Below are 24,978 nucleotides of genomic sequence, written 5' to 3'. Positions count from 1 at the left end.
GTTATCCCAATCAATTTCTTATCTTTTGACTTACGATGTTATCCTAATCAATTCTGTAAGACCTCCGGATATGATTTTGTAAGACCTTCAGACATGATTTCTAAGACCTCCGAGCATAAATTCTATTCGTAATGTTATCTCGATCGATTCATTATTTTTTGACTTGCGGTGTCATCTCAATCGTTTTATGTTTAAAAAAAAATTCACGATTTGCTTTTGGACAAAATCGTTATCTTTATCTTACTATTCCTGATTCTCAGTAATATGCAAAGAGGGGCAGTTGTAGCATTGATTTTGTCTGGGTCTACTATTAAATTTGATAATAATAATCATAATAATAATAATATATTTTTTAAAAAATAATTAATTATTAAAAAAAAAACAGGAAAAAGAAAAAAAAATAAAAAGTAGGGTGGCTGGTGTACGGTGTTGCTGCCGCCCCCGACCAGCCACCCTATAGCCCATCTCCACTACCCACTAGCCACCTACTCTCCTACCCGACCAACCCCTTGTCTAACCACCAGATCAAAAAGCCACCCTGCCACCACATGTTCCCTTTTGAACTCCTTAAAAACCCTCAACTTTTTCCCCTTAATTGGCTCTCTCGGACCCCCCTCTCAAAAACCTTCAGACCCCTCATTTTTTGAAACTCTCAGACAAGGAATAGATCCCTCTCGAAAAGCCTTCGAACAAATCCTCGAAACCTCTAAACATCTTCCTTCAATAACCTAAAATACCACACCAAACCCATACCCAAACAGAAATGCAAAAACAAAAACAAAAAACAAAGACAAACAGTCATCCCCATAGGGAGGAACCTCAGCGTCGAGCTCACTGTAAAAATAAAGAAAACAAATCAGTTTTAGTATAAAAAAAAAAGACAGAAAACTTCAAGCCCCGATCTACGACAGTCGGGGCTGTTTTCAATGAAAAAAAAAGCCAGATTTGGAAAAAAGGCATTAAAGAGAGCTGCCAAAATAATTTTTTCATTTTTTGACAATCGAAAACCACTGGCAGCAACCGTCGACAGTGACCCAGGCCGCTGTCGACGCGGTGGTCCGACGACCGGACGGCGAGAGAGCTTTGGAGCTCTCCCTAAAGCTCTCCCCCCCCCCTTTTTTTTTAAACACAAAAAGAATGAACCAAAAAATTTTTTTCAGTTATATATAAAAGACTAAAGAGCAAAACGACATCGTTTTAGGTCAAGGAAGATCCGCGCGTTGACCCGGATCTGACCTATGGACCCGTTTTTCCAACAGCTGCTGACCGATCCAATTGAACCGATTTGAGTCGGATTGAATCGTAGACCGCTAGCTCGAACCGTTGACTGAACCGTAGAACCGTCAGACCGATCCTGACCAACGTTGACCAAATCGTTGACCGGTCTGGTTCAAGTAAAAAAAATTTTTTTAAAAATTTTTAAATTTTTTTATATTATTATTTTTGTTATTTTAAGTATTTTTTTTAATATTGATGCATGATAAATTCTTAAATTTGTTAGAATAATTTTTTTAATTGTTTTTTAATAATAAAATGAAAACAAAGTAAGATAATAATTAAAATATATATATTAAAAATGCTTAAATAATAATAATAGATTTTTTTAGTATTTTTTCTGCCTAGATGTTGGAGAGAATAAAAAATATTTTCCTAAAGAAATAATTTCGCCTAGATGTTGAAAAATTATTATTAATAAATTTTCATAAAAAGAAATATAAGAAATTTTTAATTAATTTTAAAAAATCATTAAAATCGAACTTGCTTCGAAAATCTGCCTAGATATTGGAAAATTTTAGAGATGTTCGTATTTTTTTTAAAAACGAAACCTTAAACACTAATTCTTAATTTTCAAAATCTTAGGTTTCTAAAACCCCTAAAATTCAAAATCCCCTTAAAATCCAAAATCCTAAAATCTAAAATCCCCTAAATCCGAACCCCTAAAATCTAAACCCTTAAATCAAAATCCCAAACCACAAAACCTAAATCCTAAAATCTCCAAACTCTAAAATCAAAACCCTAAACCTTCCATATCCTAAAATTCAAGCCTTAAAACCCTCTAAACCTTAAAACCAAACCTTCAAAACTTCTACTCAAGCCCTTACTCAAAACCTGTTAAAAATCCTAAAGACACGTGTGAAATTTTCATTTGAAGCAATTTGTTTCCGAATGCCGCCTAAATGATAGGGCATTTAGAAAATTTTACTTTGTTAAGTCTTTTCACACGATTTCTTAATTCGCAGTAATAATAAGATTAATAAATAAAAAGTATAATAGTAAATTGGGATCTTAAATATAAACAGTCGCACCTAAGCTCTACCTAGATGTTGGAGAGTCGGGATGGTCTCATTATACTTAAGAACCCAACTTTTAAATTGCATTTCATTTTACATAACATTCATTGACATACATACATTAGCATGTTATTATCAGTAATTATTTGCACTATTATGTCTTTAATTTTTATTTACTACTTGGTAATAAAATATTTTATAATAAAAAAGAATAATACTTTTAAAAAAAAATTGTGATATTACAAAATAAAATAAAAATAACATTCCAAAAGAAATAATTCTTGGTACTCTGCCTAGATGTTGGAGAGTCACCAACAATTTTCTATAAAGAGTGTTATTTCATTCTAAGGATTGTTGTGTTAAATCTTAAGTGAAAAGAGTTATTTTAAATTCTACCTAGATGTTGAAGAATTTTAAGATAATTCTTTAACTTAAAGATTTTCTCAATATTTCTAAATAAAAATTTTAGCAAAATTTTATTTTTCCAAATGAAAGGAATTAGTGTTAAATTTCAAATTAAAACAATTGTTATCCAACACCGAAAATAAGGCGTAATTAAATGGTACCAATTTATGGGCATTGTGGGAGTGCTAATCCTTCCCCACACGTAACCGACTCCTGGACTCAACCTGATTTTTCGTACACTGAAATTTATCATTTTGATAAACTTTAAACCCGTTTTTATAGTTTTATTAAAAAAATAAACTTTTGGGTGGTCAATCACACCTTAACAAAGATTGGTAGTGACTCTCCCCCTTTTATTTTTCTTGATTTTAAAATATTTTACGTTTAGCGATCCCAAAACCATTACGACAAATATATTCTCAGAAAGGCTGATTTTACTAGAAAAATGAAGGTACAATATAGCAAGGTGAAGGCTATCAAAAGGAATACAGAAAAAAAAAAAAAAAAAAAAAAAACACTACAACTCAAAATTGTAAAAGTAAAAGTTTAAACCTACAGAAAATTTTACTAATTAAACACATCTTTAAAAAAAAAAAGTTAAGACCAAGTCAAGATCCTCTTATCTATCAAACTCTAGCTACCTGATACATAAGCTGAAATATGGTTGACATATGGTTTAAGTGAGAGATGTGCCTACACCAAGTCTTCATTTGGTTGACATTTTGCTATTTTAATTTTTGTTACTGAAAAAAAAAATCGTTTGGATGCAAAAGCAAAAAAAAAAAAAAAATTGAAGGTTTTTACAGAAAATATGTTTTTTTTTTTTAGATGATACATGCAAGATTAATTGTGCTGCTATATAAACTAACCATTTTAAATTAATTATGGTATTACTTTTCACCTTTTATTTTTGCTTTATAGCATTTTTTTAAAGTAAAAAAAAATAAAGAAAAAGAAACTGTAAAAATATCGATCAAATGGATATAATCACATTAATTAATGTTGTTATATATATATTTTTTTTCATTTTAATTAGGAAACATGGAACGTGAAGAAGCGACTTCAATAGTTGAAATTATTGAAGACATATTCTTTAAGGGTTCAAACCCTATATGCCAACCGTTGTTTACATCCTTACATCTCACTAATGAAGTTGTTAAACTTGAAAGAGGCATGAATTATTTATACTCTGAAAAGGGCCTGAATCCAAACAATCAGAATTCGGCCATACTCCATTATATTCAGGTAATTATATATGCTAATTTTGGAGAACAAAAAATGCTTGACTTTGTTATGGGTGATACTTTTGAAATGTTTGCATCTATCCTTCTTTGTAAGTTATGGTTAAGTAATAAATATTTTGGAAGAATCGCAGCCTAAAAATGCTTTGAGATCGAACATCTTAGTAGAATTCAAGTTAATTAATTTAATCCATATTTTGCTCCTGCAAAAGTGAAATATCAAAAGTTTAAAATATCCTACATTATATTTAGCTCTCATAGTTGCAATTTAATTTCAAGCAACTTTAGTACTTAGAGATGATTACTTGATACTTTCTTTACTAACTTAATTTAATTTATTTAAAGCACACATATATAAATTTATTTATATATATATAGAGTGAGAATTCATTTATGTTGATGTCATTTTTACATTTTTTTGGCTTTTAGGTAAAAATTAAATTCATGCTTCATTTAAATTAAAATAATATTTTTAGATTTACGAATTTTGATTTAAGGGTTAAAAAAAGTAATATTTACATATTACTTTTCTTCATTGAATAATGCTATATATATAGGATTTTACATTTGTTAAACTTATCATGATTTTAACAAGTGGTGTGTTTTATCTCAGGTTAAAATAAATATATAACATAGGAGATGTTTATGTTTCTTTATATTTTTACATAATATATTTTTTATTTAAAAATTTTTAAAAATCATCCAAGTCTACGTGAAAAAAATTAGCTAGGTAACTTCTCTTTCCAAACTTTATTTAAAAAAAAAAAAACAGTCACATAGTGGGTATACCAAATTCTAGTATATAAAATGCAACTTTACAATATCTGTGTTAGAATATATTATTAAATCATTATCTTCACCCATCCATGCCTTCATTACCCTTATTCAATCTCCCATCTTATAAGTGCTTTTGTTATGTTCTAAGATAATTGAGGTTACATTTTTATCTGAATTTTTTTATGCAATTCTAATGTGAATAATGTTTGAACATTATAGGTTCATCGAGATGATTTTGTATTGAACGTAAAACTTGAGCTTTTTCACCTTATTGCAAAGGAACCAGCCTATCATCAGCTTAGATCAGTTGAGCAACTTGGGTACCATAATCACTTCTATTTAAGGTATAAGAAATAACTTATTAAATACATGAATCCTATATATACTCCTGATTTGACTTTTATGTTTTTGTTTCACTATATTAAAAGTTTATATTTTTTACACTAATGTTGTTCAATAGTTACTATTATTAAAAAGAAAAAGCAAAAAAAATAAAAGTTAATATAAAATAAAAAGTAATAAAGTTATACGCACCTAAAAAGAGCAAAAAAAGGCATATAATTTTAGGACATATAAAAAAATACATGGATATTCAATTTGATATGCAGGGAAGTATATTTTTTGTTTTACTAATTTTCTCCTATTATAATTAGTCATGATTTTGGAATTCATGGAGTGGCATTTCTCATTCAGTCGACAATGGAGGTACGCAATGTGGTTTCTTTTCCATTCTGATTTTTGATACAAATGATTTCGAGTACATACAGTGAAAATTGTAGACAATGAAAAGCGGAGTTTAAAATTTTCATCAACAAGATTAGAGGGTAGATTTGTTCATGATTCAGATCGAGTCATGTCTGATTGATCTTTTAAAAAATCAGTTTGGCCCAATTCGTCGGGTTCAAAAGGTTCAAAATTTTTTAAATATTATTTAAATATTTAAAAACAATAATATTTTAATATTTTTAAAGCTATTTTATAATTCAATTTTATTAATTAAATAATATCTCGGATGAAGTTGGATTAGGTTAGGTTTGAGCTTGAAAATGCTATAAAAAATAATGGGATGTGGCAATATTCTAACCATGCTTATGAAACTTAAAAATTCTACTGACAAAGTATAAAAATTCAAATTCCTTTTTCATCCAAAAATTTCTATTTTCCTATTTAAATTAAGGATTGTTGTAGGTTATACTTGATAAGGTACATAGAAAAATGAAAAGAGAAAAATGAAAAGAGAAAAGTGAAAATAAGGAAAAACTTTTTTTTCATTAATGTAATTGGTAGAAAATATGAGAAATTTGAAAGAAAATAAATAAAAAGAATAACATGAAAACCATATTAAAAGGCAAAATCTAAATAATGGTAGATAATCTTATAAATATGAGCACTTGATTCACACGTTTTCCACTTTCTTTCCTCTTATTTTTCTAATTACGAATTATTTATGTTTTTAATAAAACTAAAAAATCATCGTTTCTATTTTCTTTCTTCTGTCTTTTTTCTCTTACCAAACACTAATGAAAATTATTTTCATTCCACTTTTCCGCTTACTCCTTTTCATCTTCTCACTTTGCTATCCTATCAAGCAAAGCCTAATGTTAGAAGATTTGTATTGCTTTAAACTTGAATGGAAACAAATGAAAGGGCACCCTCGTAATCAATTAACATATTGCCTAACACATATTGCGTTGTTTACTTCATCTTCTAAAGAGTTTGGGCATTTTTAACAGAGTCCAAGAGATATTGATTTGAGAGTTGAGGCATTCCTCAAGATGTTTGAGAATAAAATTTATGAAATGACCAACGATGAATTTAAGGTAAGATGGAAAATTCATTTGCACATTATCATTCTTTCATTTTTTACTAATATTAGTAATAGGCTATGTTTTTAGCCTGCATACCAAAGGTCTAAGGCACAATTTAGCTTACATCACAGAAGTTTAAGGTAATAATATCTTTAATCAGCAAAAAAAAAAACAGGTTTTCATTTTGTTTTCTGATATCTTAAAAGTCTTATGTCATGCCAATATTTGGTAAATGAAAATACCTGAATATTGTTGATGAGGAGTACCTATGAATGTATACTTATATTTGGTTTTGTGATCTTGTTTGATCTTTCGTTTTTATTGTATTTCTTAGCTTTCCCCTTTTAAATTATGGTATTTTTATAATTGCGAGATAAACTAAAATAATAGTTAAAAAGTAAAACCAATTCATATAAAATCTTTGCATAAATATGAAGTACAATCATTCTTTTTTTTCTTTGTTGTTTATTCCTAAAAGTCAAACACTGTTCTGTTCATTTATTTGTATTTCATTTGCTTGGTTTGTGAGTTTTGCTTTTCACCTGTTGCTTTCTATTCGGACGTGCATTAGATTGTATTTTTCTTTCGTCTTTGAGGTATGGATATGAGTTGGATTGGTGGGGTTTTGTAAGTGTTGTTCTTTGAAATAAAATTGTTAATCTTCTTTGAATGGTAAGGTGTTTCGGTTATTCAGATTGTGAACGGATTATTATGAGTTATTTGGATTTTAGTTTGGGTGGCTTAAGCTAATATTGAGGATCATAGATTATTTCTAATGGAGATTTGCTTTTGTTGGCTTTTGAGTTTAAATGGGGAGGAAAATTTAGGTTGATTGTGAATTTGGATTTTATATTTGTCGTTAAATATTGGGCGAAGTGGAGGATGAACCTTTAGAATGTATAAGTAATGGATTTCTCTTTTTGTGTGGTTAATGTTCGGAAATGGTCTTGTGTTGTAAATGGTTAGGCAATCTCTTTGGACAATTGGGTGTTTATTTGTTGGTCGACTCTTTCATAGAAAATCGGACGTACGTTATATAACAATGTTAGAGGTTGTGATGCTTGATTGAGAACCAAATGGGATGGCAGATGTGCATTGGCCAATGATGATGTACGTAGACAAGAAAGAATTTTTCATGATTCAGATGCATTGGCTATTGGCTTTTTTTTTTTTGCTATAGCAGTGTCCTGGTGGTAGCCGGTAATCTTGGCATTTGAGTTTTAGTTGAGTTGTAATGTTGATGTTATTCTGGTTTTTTTGTGTTGAAGTGTTTTGGAAATTTGTCTCCTATTGTGACTGTGTATCTTACTCCTATTACTAATGCAATTTGACTTGAAAGAAAAGTAGAAAACAAATTGCAAGAAAGTGTAACATTGATTAATGCATCAATATTTCTCTCAAATTTTGATGATTTTAGATTAATTACTAACTCTTCAAGTTGTTTTATAGAGTAACGTAAATGCATTGATTGATATGTATATGGAGAAGCATAAAAACTTAAGGGAAGAATCTAGATATTACTGGGGGGAGATCGTCGATGGCACCCTCAAGTTTGATAGGAAAGAAGCCGAGGTAAGTAACTCTTCTGTTATTATTATTATTATTATTTAAAGCCAGCAACTCTTTTGATAGTTACTTATTATTAATTTGTGTTTTACCATCTATATTTGTATTTTGAGCTACAGGTTGAAATATTAAAACAGATTACACAACAGGAATTCATAGATTTTTTCGATGAATATATAAAAGTTGGTTCACCCCGAAAGAAGACTCTAAGTGTGCGAATCTACGGGAAGAAACATCTAACAGAATACAAATCAGAGAAAAGTGAACCACTTCAACTGCAGTACGTTCGCATCCATGATATCCAGAATTTTAGAACGTCACAACCTCATTACGGTTCGTCTAAAGGAAGCTTTATCCATATGAAGCTGTAAAAAAATTAAAGAAGAGGGGCTGACATGGAGTAGAAGCCAGCCGACACCCTTCTACTCAGTCAGTAAGCTTTGTCTAATTGGAAGATTAGTGTTCAAAACGCCACATCAAATAGAGCTTTATCCAGTTGTTGGATGTATTCCCTCTCTTATTTCTCTTTGTTGTCTATATATGTTTTTTTTTTCTTTTTTTTTTAAAGATTCTTCTTCGTTAATAAAATGCATGTAAATTAAGCTTGTAAAAATTAAAATATACAACTCCATTATAATTTCAATTCCCTTAATTTAATTTTATGTGATATTTTCTCATCGATGAGCCATATATGTATATTGGATTCATTATCATTGAGTAAATTTACAAAATTAAAGTGTATTTATTTGGCTTTTAAAACATTGAGTTTGTACAAAATCCAACATATAGATAGATATATTGAATCACGATTAATTATTAATTTATATAATACGAGCATTTCATTCTCAAAATTATGTAATAACTTTAAACGAAATTTACTTTTACAAATTCATATTTTTAAATATAAAATTATTGCCAAATATTAGGAAATTGGTTTTAGAAAGTCAATTTTGGCCCGACACAAAATTTAAGAACCCAAGATAAAATAATTGAAGAGAAAGAAAATGAGAGCTAAACGGCACGGAAAGATGATAAGTGGAGTAATATTTTTAGGCTAACAAAACAAAACAAATAAAAAAGTACCGGAAGAAATATAAAAACAAATAAATACTGGTATGGTTGCAGAAAATAATTAAGAAAATAAAAATTAATTTTAAATTACAATGTTCAATTTGATTTGGATTAATTATTTTTATTTGGTTTGATTTTGAATTTAATATTAAATATTTTAATCTATTCAAATTAATTTTCAAATCATGAAATGAAAAAATTAAACATATTTAAATTGAATAGAAATATATCTTTTATTAATTTTTATATAAAATTCAAATTTTCTAAAATAAAAATTATTTTATATTTAAATTAATTAAATATATTAAAATAATATAAAAATAATTTAATTTTAAAGATTGAACCAAGCCAAATTAAATCCATAAAATTTTATTCGATTTTAAAAAAATTTTGCTTGAATTTCAATCAATTTTTTAAAATTTAAAATACTATAATACGCTAAATAACGAAACCAAATCGATTCGAACCAATCCCTTAGCACCTCTAACGAATGATCCCCTTTCTCTCTTTATAAAAGTCTCTTCTTGGCGCCAACACAAACCAAGAACTTATCTCTCTTCCACTCTAAAGCCAAACATAAAAAGGCCGATCGGACTGCTGTTTTGTCTGTCTGGGAACTGAAAAGATGGCGGTCGGGAGAGAAGATGCGGAGATTGTAAAGCCTAGAACGGAAAAAAGAGAGTATAGGAGAATCGTCCTTAGAAATTCCCTTCAAGTCCTCATCATCAGCGATCCCGACACCGATAAGGCAAATTTAATCTTTCAATGCCTTCTTTAGTTCCTAAAAGTTCTCTTTTTTCTAATTTCTTTTTTTTCTCTTTTTTTGATGTTATAGTGTGCTGCTTCTATGAATGTGGGTGTTGGTTCCTTCTGTGACCCCGTCGGCCTCGAAGGCCTTGCCCATTTTCTTGGTATTTCTTCTTACTATTTTTTATTCATTTATTTTATCTTCTTAATTTGTTTGTGAACTGGCAGGAAATTTTGTTTTTTGCACTTTGAATTTTGACAATGTGTGATTTCACTTAAGTAATTCTATTGCTGGTATGTTATTAAATAAGATTATCGATTTGCATCCGGCTATTGATTTGCACCCGACATTTGGTCAAATGTAGTTGCATGTATCCCTGCTCAAAAAGCTTTGTTCAATAGACCCTTCACCCAAATCATAAAAATAAGCTTATTGATTTTATGATTATTATTAGTATTGTTATCTTTTGCTGTGTATTGATTTTATTGTTGAAATAACTTTGGTTAGAAATTGGATACGAATAGCATGCTCCTGGGATGCTTATGATTTTTACTTATTTTCTTTCTGTTTACCTTGTTGGCGTTGCTTGCAGAGCACATGCTGTTTTATGCTGGGGAAAAGTATCCCTTGGAAGATAGTTACTGTAAGTACATTACAGAGGTACTGGTTCTCTTAAATGCAATATGCTAATCTAATGGTACATGCATTTAGTTTTAACGGTTGTTTCGAATTACATTGCATAGGTACTAAATCTCGTAAATGCAATATGTTCATCTATTGATACATGCATTTAGTTTTAATGGTTGTTTTGAAGTTATGGTGTTCCTTGTGTTTTAAATACTAACTTGCTACATTAGCATGTGGAAATGCTGAAAAACCATGTTTAAAAGGGATTAGGGTTCTTAGTATGTTTAATCATTCTTACTTAGTGGATAGTCATTTGTAGAGATGGCAATGGGGTGGGTTGGCGTAGGTTGTTTTGCTCATCCCGATTTCGACCCAACTCCCTAATAGTTCTACCCGACACACACATATATATAACCCACATCTAACTTACTCTACTTGAAATTATTTAATGATTTTAATTTAGTATAATTTTTATAAAATATTATTTTTAATATAAATTACATTTTAATTGTGTATAAATAGAGTATTTTATTAAGTTAATCTCTTAAATTAAGATATTAAATGTTGAAACGATTTTGGGACCGTTAAATATAAAGAATTTTAAAATCGAGAAAAATAAAATGAGAATCTCCATCAATCTTTGTTATGGTGTGATTGACTATCCAAAAGTTTATCTTTTTAATAAAACTATAAAATCGGGTTTAAAGTTTATCAAAAAGATAAATTTTGGTCTACAAAAAATCAGGTTAGACTTGGAAGTAGATTACATGTGGAGAAGGATTAGCATCTCCGCAACGTCGATAAATTGGTACCATTTAATTATGTGCTATTTTTGGTGTTAGATAAAAATGGTTTCAATTTGAAATTTAACACTAATTCCCTTTCGTTTGAAAAAATAAAATTTTGCTAAAGTTCTTTATTTAGAAATATTGAGAAAATCTTTAAGTTAAAGAATTATCTTCAAATTCTTCAACATCTAGGTAAAATTTAAAATAACTATTTTCACTTAAGATTTAATAGAACAATTCTTAAAATGAAATAACATTTTTTATAGAAGATAATTGTTAGCGACTCTCTAACATCTAGACAGAGTACTAAGAATTATTTCTTTCAGAATGTTATTTTTATTTTATTTTATAATATCACAAATAATATGTATTGTCCTTTTTTATTATAGAACATTTTATCATCAAGTAGTAAACAAAAATTAAAGACAGAAGAATACAAGCAATTATCAATGATAACGCGCTAATGTATGAATGCAAATGAATGTTATGCAGGACAAAATGCAATTTTAAAGTTGAGTTCTTAAGTATAATGAGACCACCCCGACTCTTCAACATCTAGGTAGAACTTAGGTGTGACTATTTATATTTAAGATCCCATCTTTATTAGTACTTTTTATTTAATAGTCCTATTATTAATGCGAATTAAGAATTCGTGTGAAAAAACTTAATGAAATAAAGTTTTCTAAATATCCCATCATCTAGGTAGCATTCGGGAACAAATTACTTCAAGTGAGATTTTCACACGTGTCTTTAAGATTTTCAGGTGGTTTTGGTTAGAGCTTGAGTCGAGGTTTTAAAGGTTAAGGTCTCAAGATTTTGAATATTCAAAAATGTATATCAAATTTAGGTTTTTACCTTTGGATTTTAAGGTTTTTTTTTTTAAATTTGGATTCTTAGGTTTTGGATATTAAAGTTTGGGATTTTGAATTTTAAGGTTTAGTCTTTAGGGTTTGAAGTTTTGGTTTTAGGGTTTAAAAGATTTAAGGTTTTAATTTTAAGGTTTAGTGTTTAGGGACTGGAATTTAAGGTTTGGGATTTTGGATTTTTATTTTAGGGTTTAATGTTTAGTTTTTAAGGTTCAGAGAGTTTACGGTTTAATTTAGGAGTTTAGAGGGTTTAGGGTTTCGTTTTTAAGATTTGGAGGATTTAAGGTTTAATTTTTAGGGTTTGGAGGTTTGAGGTTTAATTTTAGGGTTTAGAGTGTTTAGGGTTTCATTTTTTGGGTATGGAGGATTTAGGGTTTCAATTTCAAATTTTTGATTTTTGAAATTTAAAAAAAATACGCACATCTCTAAAAATCCTTAACATCTAAACGAACTTTCAGAGTAAGTTTGACTTTTGTGAATTTCAAGAAAATAAATTTTTTATTATAAAGAGTTAATTTTAATATATTTAATTTTAATGTTTTATTTTATAATAATAACTCCCCAACATCTAGGTGAAATTATTATTATTTAAAGCACAATTGTATTCCCTCCAACATCTAGGCAGGGAAATATTTTTTTTATTATGATTATTACTTTTATAATCATTTTTTGTTTTTATTTTTATTATTTATTTGTATTTAATAATTAAATAAAAATGTTAAAAGGAATTAAAAGTTTTAAAAACACATTTTTTAATTAATATTATTATCATTATTATTAACATAAACAACATGTACTTATTCTAATAAAATTTAATAGTATTAAAATATGCATAATTAACAATAATAATAAAGTTAAAATGATATAAAAATAGTTTAAAAAATTGGAAAAAATGTAAAAAAAAAAAAATTTACCTGAACCGAACCGGTCAACAGTGCAATCAACGTCGATTCGGTTCAGTCTGGCGGTTTGGAGCAAAGGCGGTTCAAACTGGTTCGCTTGCAGCTCGTCTGGACCAACTAAAGGTTGGATGAGATAGGTCAACTGGTTGGTTTACTCGGATCTCGAGTCGGGTCAACGGACAAGCGTAGATCTTCCTATGTTTAAAACGATGTCGTTTTGCTCCTAAGCTGAAAACGACGTTATTTTGCTCTTATGGTTTTTTTATAAAAGTCAATTTTTTTTCAGTTCATTTCATCCCTCTTCTCCAAAAAAAAAAAATTTCAGCTCTCCCAACTCTCTCTAGCTTTGCCAAAAATCGACACCGTACCGTCACACTGGTCGCCGCCTAAAGTCACCACCGGTGGTCGTCGGTGATCGAAAAAAGGTTAAAAAATCATCAAAAATTCCTCTTGATGCCTTTTTTTTGGATCCGACCTTTTTTTTGCCTAAAGGAGCCTTGATAGTTGTGAATCAATCTTTGAAGTTTTTGGTTTTTTTTTTTTAAAGGCTTTAAACTGATGATTTCTCTTTCTTGTTACAGGGTGGCTATGGCATTGAGGTTCCTCCCTACGGGGAGGACTGTGTTGATTGATTTTTTTTGTGTTTTTTTTCATGTTGATTTGTTTTGGTTTTCTGATTGGTATGGGTCTGTGGCATGTTAAAAAGGGCGGAGTTGAAGTTGAGGGGTTCTGGGTGTCTGAAGGCAATGTGTTTGGTGGTCCAGAGAGCTAAAAGGGAGAGGAAGCTGGGGCTTTAAGGAGATGGGTGTCTGAGTCAGTGGTGGTCATAGAGTGGCTGCAGGTATGGCTAAGGATTAAAAGGGGCGGTTGTAGGGATGGTTGCAATGCTCTGGCTAGGGTATGCTATAAGGGGTGGTTGTAAGGTGGTGATAGAGTAGTGGTAGGAGGTTGCGGGGCGGTTAGTGCCAGGCATTAGCCGCTCTACTTTTTACCACTTTTTCTGTTTCTTTTTTTAATTATTATTATTAATTAATTTTTTAAAATAACATTTAATAATTTTAATTAATTAATTTTAATTTTAATTAAACTAATATTATTATTATTAAAATTATTATTAATAATACTAAACAAAAACTGAAGGTAGTAGACCCGGATAAAATCGATGTCTACAGTTGTCCTTCTTTGCACATTACTAAGAATCAAGAATAGAGCAAAGACAAAATCAACAATTTTTTCAGAAACAAATCGTGGATTTTTCAAAAGTTTTTTTTTTTTAATCGCAGGTCAAGTGATAAAGAAAATGATCAAGACAATATCGTGAGTCAAAAAATAAAAAATTGACCGGGATAACACCACAAGTCGAGAAGTAAAAAAAATGATTGGGACAACACCGCGAGTCGAGAAATGACAAGATCGAGATTGAACTTGGATTGAATCATAAGTCAAAAAATAAGGAGACCGGGATTAAATCACGAGTCAGAGAATAACAACAATTGGGATTAAACCATGACTTGAAAGTAAAGAGATCGAGATTGAACCGCGAGTTAATAAAATAAAGAGATCGAGATTAAACCACAAGTCAGAGAAATAATGAAGATCAGGATTAAACCATGATGTAAAAGTAAATAGATCGAGATTAAACTGCGAGTCAAGAAAATAAAAAGATCAGGATTAAACCGTAAATCAGAGAAATAATGAAGATCGAGATTAAATCACAAGGTAGAAATAAAAAGACCAGGATTGAACCGCAAGTCAGAGAAATAATGAAGATTGAGATTAAATCACAATATAGAAGTAAAGAAACCAGGATTGAACCGCAAGTCAAGAAAATAAAAAGACCAGGACTAAACCGTAAATCAAAGAAATAATAAAGATCAGGATTAAACCATGATGTAAAAGTAAAGAAATCGAGATTAAACTGTAAGTCAAGAAAATAAAGAGATCGAGATTAAACTGCAAGTCAGAGAAATAATGAAGATAGGGATTAAACCGTAATATAGAAGTAAAGAGATTGGGATTGAACCGCGAGTCAAGAAAATAAAAAAATCGAGATTAAACCATAAGTCAGAAAAATAAATATGACTAAGATTGAGTTATGAGTTGAAAGGGATTAAGTACTTTATAGATTGACAGTTTCGATCTTAAGAATCGTGCTAAAGATAACATATCCTCTTCAAAGCCATCATCTTTATTTTGAAAATGAAAAATGCTTATTCCTTCTGATGTCTCATAGAGAAACCTTCTATGCAACTTATCAAGAGGTTTGTGATGTATGCAATGATTATGATGAATGAAAAGACAAAGATGCAATCAATATATTATATCATGCATTTTCATCCAAGTTAATTCAACTTTTTGGTTTAATTCTTTCAAATTTTAAAAGTCGCTTCCAGTAATCTCATCCTTCTAAATCTTTCAATTTTTGACTAGAAATCTCCGTCTTATGATGGACCCACTTGGCTTTTAGTCGTTCTAAAAATTTTTTTTGAATTTTTTCTTTATCCCCTTTCTCTTCTTTGTTTTCAGTAATCAATTAGTTTCATTCCATTCTTTCTGCCCCCATATTACTATTTTTGTCATCCTTATATTGTATTTTTTTTTCGAGCAATGCATTGGTTTATTATGAACTTTATCAACCATTATCTTAATTTTAAATGACAAATGCAATGATTTCAGGTTCAAAGTTGAGTGTTGAGTTTAGAAAGATAAGCCTTTCAAGACACAAAGAATAGTTAACTCAAAAGTATTTCAAAAATCAAATATCAATTCTTTAGATAATGAACATTTGAATGACCTCGGCCTACTCAGACTAGGTCTTTTCTAAAAACTCGTTACATTGGCGATCTTGTCATGCATGATTTTATATAACCAATCTTTGCCTCATATCTATGACTAATAAGAACTTGTCCCTTAAAAGTCAACTCTCTTAATTCTGGCGATGATTCATCCATTTGGTGCCATTCTTTTTTTCTTTGAAAGACTTTCTCCTAGCTCCATCTTTATTCAAACCGATTTCAGCTTAAATGACCCCCATTTGGTTCAAACCGTCCTTTTTCGGTTTTCAGTCTGAATCACTTTCTTTTTTTTTCTTTTTTTTTTCTCTTTTTGTTTAAGTAAAATATTTCTTGACAATGTCTGAATTTACATGATTTGACAGTTCATCACCATCCATTTCTACAATGATCAGAGCTCTACTAGAGAAGGCTTTTTTTATCACATATGGATATTTCCAATTAGGCGTCCATTTTCCTCTATTGTCATGCTAACATGGCAAAATCTTTTTCAAAACTAATTCGCCCTCACGAAAGCATCGAGGTTGTATCTTTTTGTCATGGGCTCGCATAATTCTTCTTTGATACATTTGCTTATGACTGAGTACTGAGAGCCTTTTCTCTTCAATAAGATTCAGTTGCTCGAAATGATCCTGAAGCCATTTTGATTCATCTAATTTTGCCTTCATCAACACTCTTAGAGAAGGAATTTTCACTTCAATTTGTAATACAACTTCCATGCCATACACTAGTGAAAACGAAGTGGCCCCCGTGAAGGTTCGAATTGATGTTCTATAGGCCAGTAGGGCAAAAGGTAATTTTTAATGTCAGTCACTATATGTATCAGTCATTTTCTCTAATATCCTCTTAATGTTCTTATTCGTAGCTTCCACTGCACCATTCATTTTTAGGCGATATAGTGCTGAATGATTATGCTTTATCTTGAACTATGCACATAATTCTTTCATCATTTTATTGTTTAAGTTGCTAGTATTATCTGAGATGATCCTTTTCGGAAGCTTATATCAGCATATTATTTCTCTTTTTATGAATTTACACATTACTGATCGTGTAATACTAGTATGTGAAGCTGCTTTTACCCATTTGGTAAAGTAATCGATTATCACAAAGATAAAACGATGCCCATTTGAAGCTTTTGGGGTTATGGGTCTGATCACATCCATTCTTCACATAGAGAAAAGCCATGGTAGTGCCAAGACATGCAACGAGACTGGAGGGGAATGAATTTTATCTGCATATATTTAACATTTATGGTACTTTCTGGCATAATTGATGTAACCATTTTCCATTACAGACCAGTAGTAACTAGCTTTCATAATCCATTTAGCCATCATATACTCGTTAGCATGTGTTTCATAAATTCCTTCGTGTACTTTTTTAAGTATCCTTCTTGCTTCCATAGCATCGACACACCTTAGCAAAATTTGGTCTCGACTCTTTATATAGAATTTCTCCATCAAGCATAAAACCTACTGCTAATCTTCGAATGATCCTCTTATCATTTTTTGAAGCCTGTTCTAGGTAGTTTTGACACTTGATATATTGTACAATGTCATAGTACCACGGTTATCGATTTACCTTTTCTTTCACGTTCAAACAGTGGCTGGTGAATTTTTCATTTGTACTCTAATAGACTGAATTCTCGTACTATCATTTAACCTAAACATTATTGCCAAAGTAGCTAAGACATCAGCAATCTAGTTTTTTTCTCGAAGAACATGTTGAAATTGGATCTTTTTAAAATATTTCTTCAAGCTAGTTATGTGTTGTTGATATAACACTAGTTTTGGATCCCTGATCTTTCATTCACCTTTTAGTTGATAAATTATCAAGGTTAAATCCCTATATATTTCTAGTGTTCCAATCTTCTTTTCAATGGCCATTTGTAATCCCATGACACATGCTTCATATTCAGTAACATTATTTGTGCAATTAAAATCTAACCTTGGAGTACAGGGGTAGTAATTTCCTTCTAGGGATATTAGCATTGCCTCAATGTCATGCCCCATTATATTAGATGCCCCATCAAAAAACATTTCTCACACTTTTCTTATAGACTTTTTATCTTCATTCTATAAGATTGCCATCAAATCTTCATCTGAAAACTCAAACTTCATAGGTTTGTAATCTTCTGTAGTTTGATCAGTAAGAAAATTAGCTATTGCACTCTTTTTTATGAATTTTTGTGTCACATATATAATATCATATTCTAAGAGCATAACATGCTATCTCACTATCCTGCTTAATAAAGATGATTTCTCAAAAATGTACTTGAGAGGATCTAATTTCGTATTAGTCAAGTCATATGGTAGAGCATGTATTGCCTGAGTCTACGAGTAGTCCAAGCCAAGGCATAACATATTTTTTCTATTTGGGGGTACTTAGCCTTGTACTCCATAAACTTTTTACTCAAATAATAGATAGCATGCTCTTTCTTACTAGTTTCATCTCTTTGCTCCAATACACATCCCATTGATTTTTCTTGAATCGTTAGATATAAAATCAATGGCCTTCTTACAACTGGTGGTACTAACACTGGTGGGCTTGTCAAATACTCTTTAATTCAAAAGCATTTTGGCATACTTCATCCCATTCACCAAGATTATTTTTACAAAGCAACCTGAAAATTAGATCGTATTTCGAGGTAAGTTGAGATATGAAGCGAAAAATATAATTCAATTGCCCCAAAAAGCCTCTCACTTTCTTTTACGTACGTGGTGCTGATAACTCTTGAATAACTCAAATTTTATCAAGGTTTAGTTTTATACCTCTTTCACTGACTATAAACCCTAACAACTTTCTATATTTAACATCAATGGTACAGTTAGCTCTAGTATCTCCAAATCTTTAAAAAGCTTTCTGAGATTAACAACATGATCTTCACTTTCTTAGGACTTAGCTATCATATCATCAACATATACCTCTATCTCCTTATGCATCATATCATGAAAAAGAGTGACTATCGCCTTTTGATATGTGGAATCAGCATTCTTTAGCCCAAAAGGTATAACTTTATAACAAAATGTGCCCTACATTGTCACAAATGTAGTTTTTTCCATATCTTCATAGGCCATTTTGATCTGATTATAGTCAAAAAAACTCGTCCATAAATGAAAAGTGAAGTGTTTAGTAGTGTTATCCACAAAGGTATCAATATGTGGCAATGAAAAATTATCATTTGGGCTAGCCTTAGTTAAATCTCGGTAGTCCACACATATCTTAACTTTTTCATCTTTCTTAAAAACTGAAACTATATTGGCTACTCATTCAGGGTACTTGGCTACTTCTAAGAAACCAACGTTAAATTATTTTTTTACTTTTTTTTTTATCTTCAGTAACATTTTTGGCTTCATACATCTCAACTTCTGCTGTACTGATCGACATTCTAGTTTTAAAGGTAATCTATACTCAATCACCTCCTTGCTAAGTCTGGGCATATCATGGCTAAGGGCTAAAGCTAAGTCTGGGCAGTGATTGTTGGGGTGCTCGATAATGATATAGTTGTTGAAAATTTTGGTTGGTGGCAGGGTAGTGAAGAGGGTATGAAAGGTTTGGATTATATGAGACAAAATGATGGTGCGAGGGATTTCTATGAATGACAACATGTGTCTCGTGCTCTTTCTTTTTTGGAGTTGCTATTTTCTTTTTCAACCCTTTAATTTTACCATTTTTGATAGCGTTCTCTATCATCTCTCCTGAGATTATCATGTCAAAAAAGTTTTTTGTGGTATTTCTCACCAACCTGTCATAGTACGAGATTTTCAGTGTATTGATAAATAGCACAATTATCTTCTTTTCAGTCAGTGGTGGTTGGACTTGGGTTACTACATCTTTCCATCGATGTGCATATTTCTTGAAAGTTTTCGTTGATTTTTTCTTCATATTTTGTAATGACAGCCTATCAGAGGCTGTATCAAAGACATGCTTATATTGAGCAATAAAAATTTTGGTCAAGTCTTTCTACGTATGGATTTTACTCTGGTCTAACTATATGTATCATCTCACTGTCAATCTAGTTAAACTATCTTAGAAACAATGTATTAAGAGTTTGTCATTATGGGTATGTCCCATCATCTTCTAATAGAACATGGTAATGTAGGCAGAATGACACTTTGTTCTATCATATTTTTTAAAATTCAAAGTTATGAATTTTGGTGGGATAATCAAGTCAAGCACTAGGTTGAGCTCATTGACGTCAACAACCCCATAGATGTCATTTTCTTCTACTACTTTAAGCTTCTCTTCAAGTTGATCATACTTGTTACGTATTTTTGAATTTATAACAGGCTCTGACATTTTACGAGACTTTTTCTATTCAACGAGGTCATCAAGATTTCACACTATGATGGGATCGACTGGGATAGGTCCTAAATTAGTATTCAAGTGGGTTGGTTGCTGACTTGTTGAATCATTGATATAGGGTTATGGTTGTACACTTGGTGGCCATATGTGTATACCTCGAGGAGCTTGAACTTGAGCTTAAGGCAAGGTAAATCCCGGAGGGTATAATGGCTCTTTCATATTAACCTTCTCCCATGTCCTTGACGCACCAGTGACTCCTTTTTCTTTCACTGAACTAGACAACAGTTGTCTTAATTAATCTATTTGTGCTTTGATACTTTATTGTATTTTCATCACTCTTTCTCATATCTCTTCCTATGTCTTTTTTACCTTTTCAAATCTAGTTGAATTCTCTTTCTCCATAGCTCAAGTTTGAGAACAAGTATTATATCTATGCGAAATTGACTAATTTAGATTCCTTGATTTTGCTATTCTTGAACTTTAGTTTGTTAACCATGAATTAGATTGCATGATATAATATCGTTGTTATTGTTGTTAGTATTTGCTTTTATTAAAATGCATGCATGAAATGAATGTAATGCAAATTGGGGTATTGCCTTGGATCGATCGAAACACAAAGAAACTTTCATTAACCATGGGAGTCTTTATACATCATCCAATCATCTTTGCATTAAAATCATAAAAATATTTGATTTGAGTATATTGCTCCCTAGCTTCACACAAAAAGTTTAATAATCTTTGACTGTGGCCTTGGGTTGGTATAATATCTCATTCCAGTGCTTTCGTCGTTTCGACCATATTGCTACAACCTTACAGATTTAAGCAGTCAAATGTTTGATGTATTGCTACCTCCTTAAACTTTTTGCTCTTCACATCTCTCGAGCATCCACTTCTATATGGCAAGTGCAAGCTTAATAATCCTCTCTCTCTTGCCATTCAACTAAAATCTTATTTATGTGACTCAATTACTTGTCAATTGAAGCTCCAAGCTTATTAATTCATGCTCTAAAGCTTTTTTCTCATGTTGCAAATTGGAGTTCCTATTTTGTTCCTTCTTTAGTTCGACTTTTAGCTTTTCATTTTCTTTTTGGCACCTCGTTACCTTTTCAGAAGCTCCTGAAAGTTTTTCTTTTCATTCATGCTATTCTTTAGTGATTACAGAGATTAGTTCTTTGTTCTCTCAAGCTCTATTCTTCCAATACTTCACCATATCTCTTAATTCTTTCACATCTTTTTTGGATCCATTCAAAGGTCTATTGTCCAACCTTAATTTCTTTTTTTATGCAGATTTTGTAGATCTTTTTTCAATACCTTTCATTTTTTGGTCAACTTTTGTACTGCATCATCTTTTATCATCAAATTATATCTTAGTTGGTTAACTTGATCCATCATAGTCATCTTCTCTTTTTCTAGCCTTTTTCTTTCAATCTCAAACTCTTATTGGGTAATCTCAAAAGTTAATAATACCAGTACTGAAATAAAAGTTGATAATTTTTTTGAAACATCAACTGGTAGAGGCTTAATTTCCTTAATCCTTTTCATCCTCCATGTAAGGTAACCTTTTGTAACATTATCTGTAAATCTAGCTGGGCTTATTCAGTTAACCTGTTTTCATACTTTGATAATTTCATGAACCCTTTTCACATAACCGGGTGTCTCATAAACAAACTCGAGTGAACTAAGTCTATGAGTCATAGGCATGAATTGTCATGAGTCATATTATCTTTAAACTTTAAGAGGTGCATAACTCACTACCCCCTATATTCCTAACAAAGGTACCTATGATTCATCTCCATAACTATACAAGATAGCCATAGGAAGCATCCATGGTGTCCTCTATATTATATCCTCGCTAGTGAGCTTCAGAAAGAATGCCATCCACTGACCTTTTGTCTAATATTTCCTTTATTCTTTAGCAACAAACTCATTGATAGGAACGAAATGAACGGAGAATGGCTGAAACAATGTCTTTTCTTTTCCCCAAAAATGGCTTCTGAGCCAAACAAAAAGCAATTGAGCACACCCAATAAATCGCCCCTCACCCTTCCTTCGATAAAAATTAAGTGATCTAACAATCTCTGCCAAAATAGTTGGTAAAAGTTTATGCCTTTATCTAATTGCTAAAAAAAGTCAACCACTGATGCTTCTATATGTCTTAACACCTTAGGAAATATCATCAATCCATACACGACCAAAGCAAACACATTCAACCTCTAATCAGTATCAATATATTTTTTTATGTACTCGAGCAGAAAAGTCAATGGAATGGTCTCAACCCTGTTCTTTTCCTTCTTGTGCTTGTCTATCTCATTAACCCCTACTTGCATGATCTTGGCTAACTTTTTTTTATATCCGGTAGTCTTATGCTATTTTCAATATATCTTGTCTTGATTGATAGACTCTATTCGGAGTAAAAATGAATATTCTTCAATCATGGGAGCCAAGTCTTCTTAGTTGAACACAAAGCATCGATAAGATGGATCCCAAAATTATACTACAGCTTTCATCAACTGTTCATCAATCTTTATCGACATAAGCAATGCCACATCCTTGTATTTCTTGGAAAAAGATTCATTTCTCTTTGTTCCCCATTGTTTTCAAATAGCTTTCAATTTTGATATATCATTTTGACTGAAATCTACATGCATTAACTGTGGCAGCACCGATATATGACCATCTACTAAATAATCTCTTTCTTTTCTTTGAGTACTTTCTAATTGGCTCTTGACCTCTAAGTAGCTCTTACATACAGATGACATCCCTTAGACTTCCTGAAAGTTTTCCTTATTGAAGATTGGTCCAAAATAATACCCTTTAAGAAATATGGTACCTATATGATGCATGTAATAAAATTAAAAACAACAAAAGAATTAAACAAATCAATAATGTAAATAAAATAAATAAATAAATAAATGGGTAAATAAACAAACAAGTATAGTATATGACATAACAGAATATACATAGTATCCTAGTTTTAGGTAATTTTCTCTTAAATGGACATCATGGCTCTATCCTAAGGTTGGACACTACGGCTTACTATATGCCGAGTTAAGATTTACATGTCTAAAAGTTTCCAGACTATTCCTTACATCATCATCTATTATAGACTAGTAAGGCTCCCCGATCCTCACCCATTACAGGCTACTAACGGAGTAAGTTCAATATGAGTGAAAGTGTTTCGCTAGCAAATGCAAAGGTTATCATCTCACGAGAGCGTAGCTACTTCAGTTCCTCCTAAAAAGAATAGAGCTTGGGTCTAGAGCTCATACATGTGAATGAATATGCAAAATGTGTGCAAAGTGATGTATTAATCAACATAACATAAATAAATCATAACACAAAACCAAAATAAAGTAATAACTAACATACAATTTATTTTATCCATTAACCTCGATATTTTTGAAAAATAAAATAAAGGAATTAAATTAAAAACCAAATAAAACCAATTAAATCCAACCATTGTCAATAGCGCATAATAAAAATTTTGGCCTAACTCTCAAATGTCCCTAGCAGAGTCGCCAAGCTGTCATAATAGTTTTGGGACCGTTAGACATAAAAAATTTTAAAATCAAAAAAAATAAAAGAGGATTCACCACCAATCTTTGTTAGGGTATGATTAGCCACCCAAAAGTTTATCCTTTTAATAAAACTATAAAATCGGGTTTAAAGTTTATCAAAAAGATAAATTTTGATCTATGAAAAACTAGGTTAAGCTCGAAAGTCGATTACGTATAAGAAAAAATTAGCACCCCAGCAACACCCATAAATTGGTACCATTTAATTATACACTATTTTCGGTGTTAGATAAAAATGGTTTCAATTTGAAATTTAAAACTAATTCCCTTTCGTTTGAAAAAATAAAATTTTGCTAAAGATCTTTATTTAGGAATATTGAAAAAATATTTAAGTTAAAGAATTATCTTCAAATTCTCCAACATCTAGGCAGAATTTAAAATAACTCTTTTCGCTTAAGATTTAACACAACAATCCTTAAAATGGAATAACATTCTTTATAGAAGATAACTGTTAGTGACTCTCTAACATCTAGGAAGAGTACCAAGAATTATTTCTTTTAAAATTTTATTTTATTTTATTTTATAATATCACAAATAAAATGTATTGCCTTTTTTTATTATAGAATATTTTATCATCAAGTAGTAAATAAAAATTAAAGACAGAAGAATGCAAGCAATTATCAATGATAATGTGCTAATGTATGTATGCCAATGAATGTTATGCAGGACAAAATGTAATTTTAAAGTTGGGTTCTTAAGTATAATGAGACCACCCCGACTCTCCAACATCTAGGCAGAGCTTAAGTGTGACTATTTATATTTAAGATCTCATCTTTATTAGTACTTTTTATTTAATAGTCCTATTATTAATGCGAATTAAGAATTCATGTGAAAAAACTTAATGAAATAAAATTTTCTAAATACCTCATCATCTAGGCAGCATTCGGGAACAAATTACTTCGAGATTTTCACACGTGTCCTTAGGATTTTCAAGTAGTTTTGGTTAGAGCTTGAGTCGAGGTTTTAAAGGTTAAGGTCCCAAGATTTTGAAGATTCAAAAATGTATATCAAATTTAGGTTTTTACCTTTGGATTTTAGGGATTTTTTTTTAAAATTTGGATTTTTAGGTTTTGGATATTAAGGTTTAGGATTTTGAATTTTAGGGTTTAGTGTTTGGGGTTTGAAGTTTTGGTTTTAGGGTTTAGAAGATTTAAGGTTTTGATTTTAAGGTTTAGTGTTTAGGGACTAGAATTTAAAGTTTGGGATTTTGGATTTTTAT

The 24,978-nt window shown here is 30.7% G+C and overlaps 2 protein-coding genes and 1 pseudogene across 3 annotated transcripts in view; all 3 read left to right on the top strand.

Annotated features, from left to right (window-relative positions):
* The window catches only part of LOC149520230 (insulin-degrading enzyme-like 1, peroxisomal), a 55,423-nt gene extending 46,594 nt beyond the window's left edge, over nt 1-8,829 (top strand). Inside the window, exons 20-25 of the mRNA XM_089754521.1 lie at nt 3,733-3,941; nt 4,934-5,058; nt 5,368-5,419; nt 6,448-6,534; nt 7,972-8,094; nt 8,208-8,829. The gene's annotated coding sequence lies outside the window, so the exon portion shown is untranslated. The remainder of the gene's footprint in view (nt 1-3,732; nt 3,942-4,933; nt 5,059-5,367; nt 5,420-6,447; nt 6,535-7,971; nt 8,095-8,207) is intronic.
* LOC149520231 (insulin-degrading enzyme-like 1, peroxisomal) lies at nt 7,429-8,459 on the top strand. Its single transcript, XM_089741802.1, has 4 exons — nt 7,429-7,476; nt 7,791-7,844; nt 7,972-8,094; nt 8,208-8,459. The coding sequence occupies exons 1-4, from the start codon at nt 7,429-7,431 to the stop codon at nt 8,457-8,459; spliced, it is 477 nt and encodes a 158-aa protein (XP_089597928.1).
* A 955-nt stretch (nt 8,830-9,784) lies between the features above and the next one.
* LOC149520229 (insulin-degrading enzyme-like 1, peroxisomal) overlaps nt 9,785-24,978 on the top strand; it is a 35,004-nt pseudogene continuing 19,810 nt past the window's right edge. Inside the window, exons 1-3 of the transcript XR_016333586.1 lie at nt 9,785-9,907; nt 9,995-10,070; nt 10,500-10,567. The product of XR_016333586.1 is annotated as an insulin-degrading enzyme-like 1, peroxisomal (transcript). The remainder of the gene's footprint in view (nt 9,908-9,994; nt 10,071-10,499; nt 10,568-24,978) is intronic.

This window comes from Durio zibethinus, chromosome 1, assembly GCF_047325235.1.
Source record: "Durio zibethinus cultivar Kanyao isolate XHJ-2024 chromosome 1, ASM4732523v1, whole genome shotgun sequence".
In the NCBI taxonomy this organism is placed as follows: Eukaryota; Viridiplantae; Streptophyta; class Magnoliopsida; order Malvales; family Malvaceae; genus Durio; species Durio zibethinus.
Note: the sequence above shows the minus strand (reverse complement) of the source record. Positions and strands in the feature narration are given on the sequence as shown.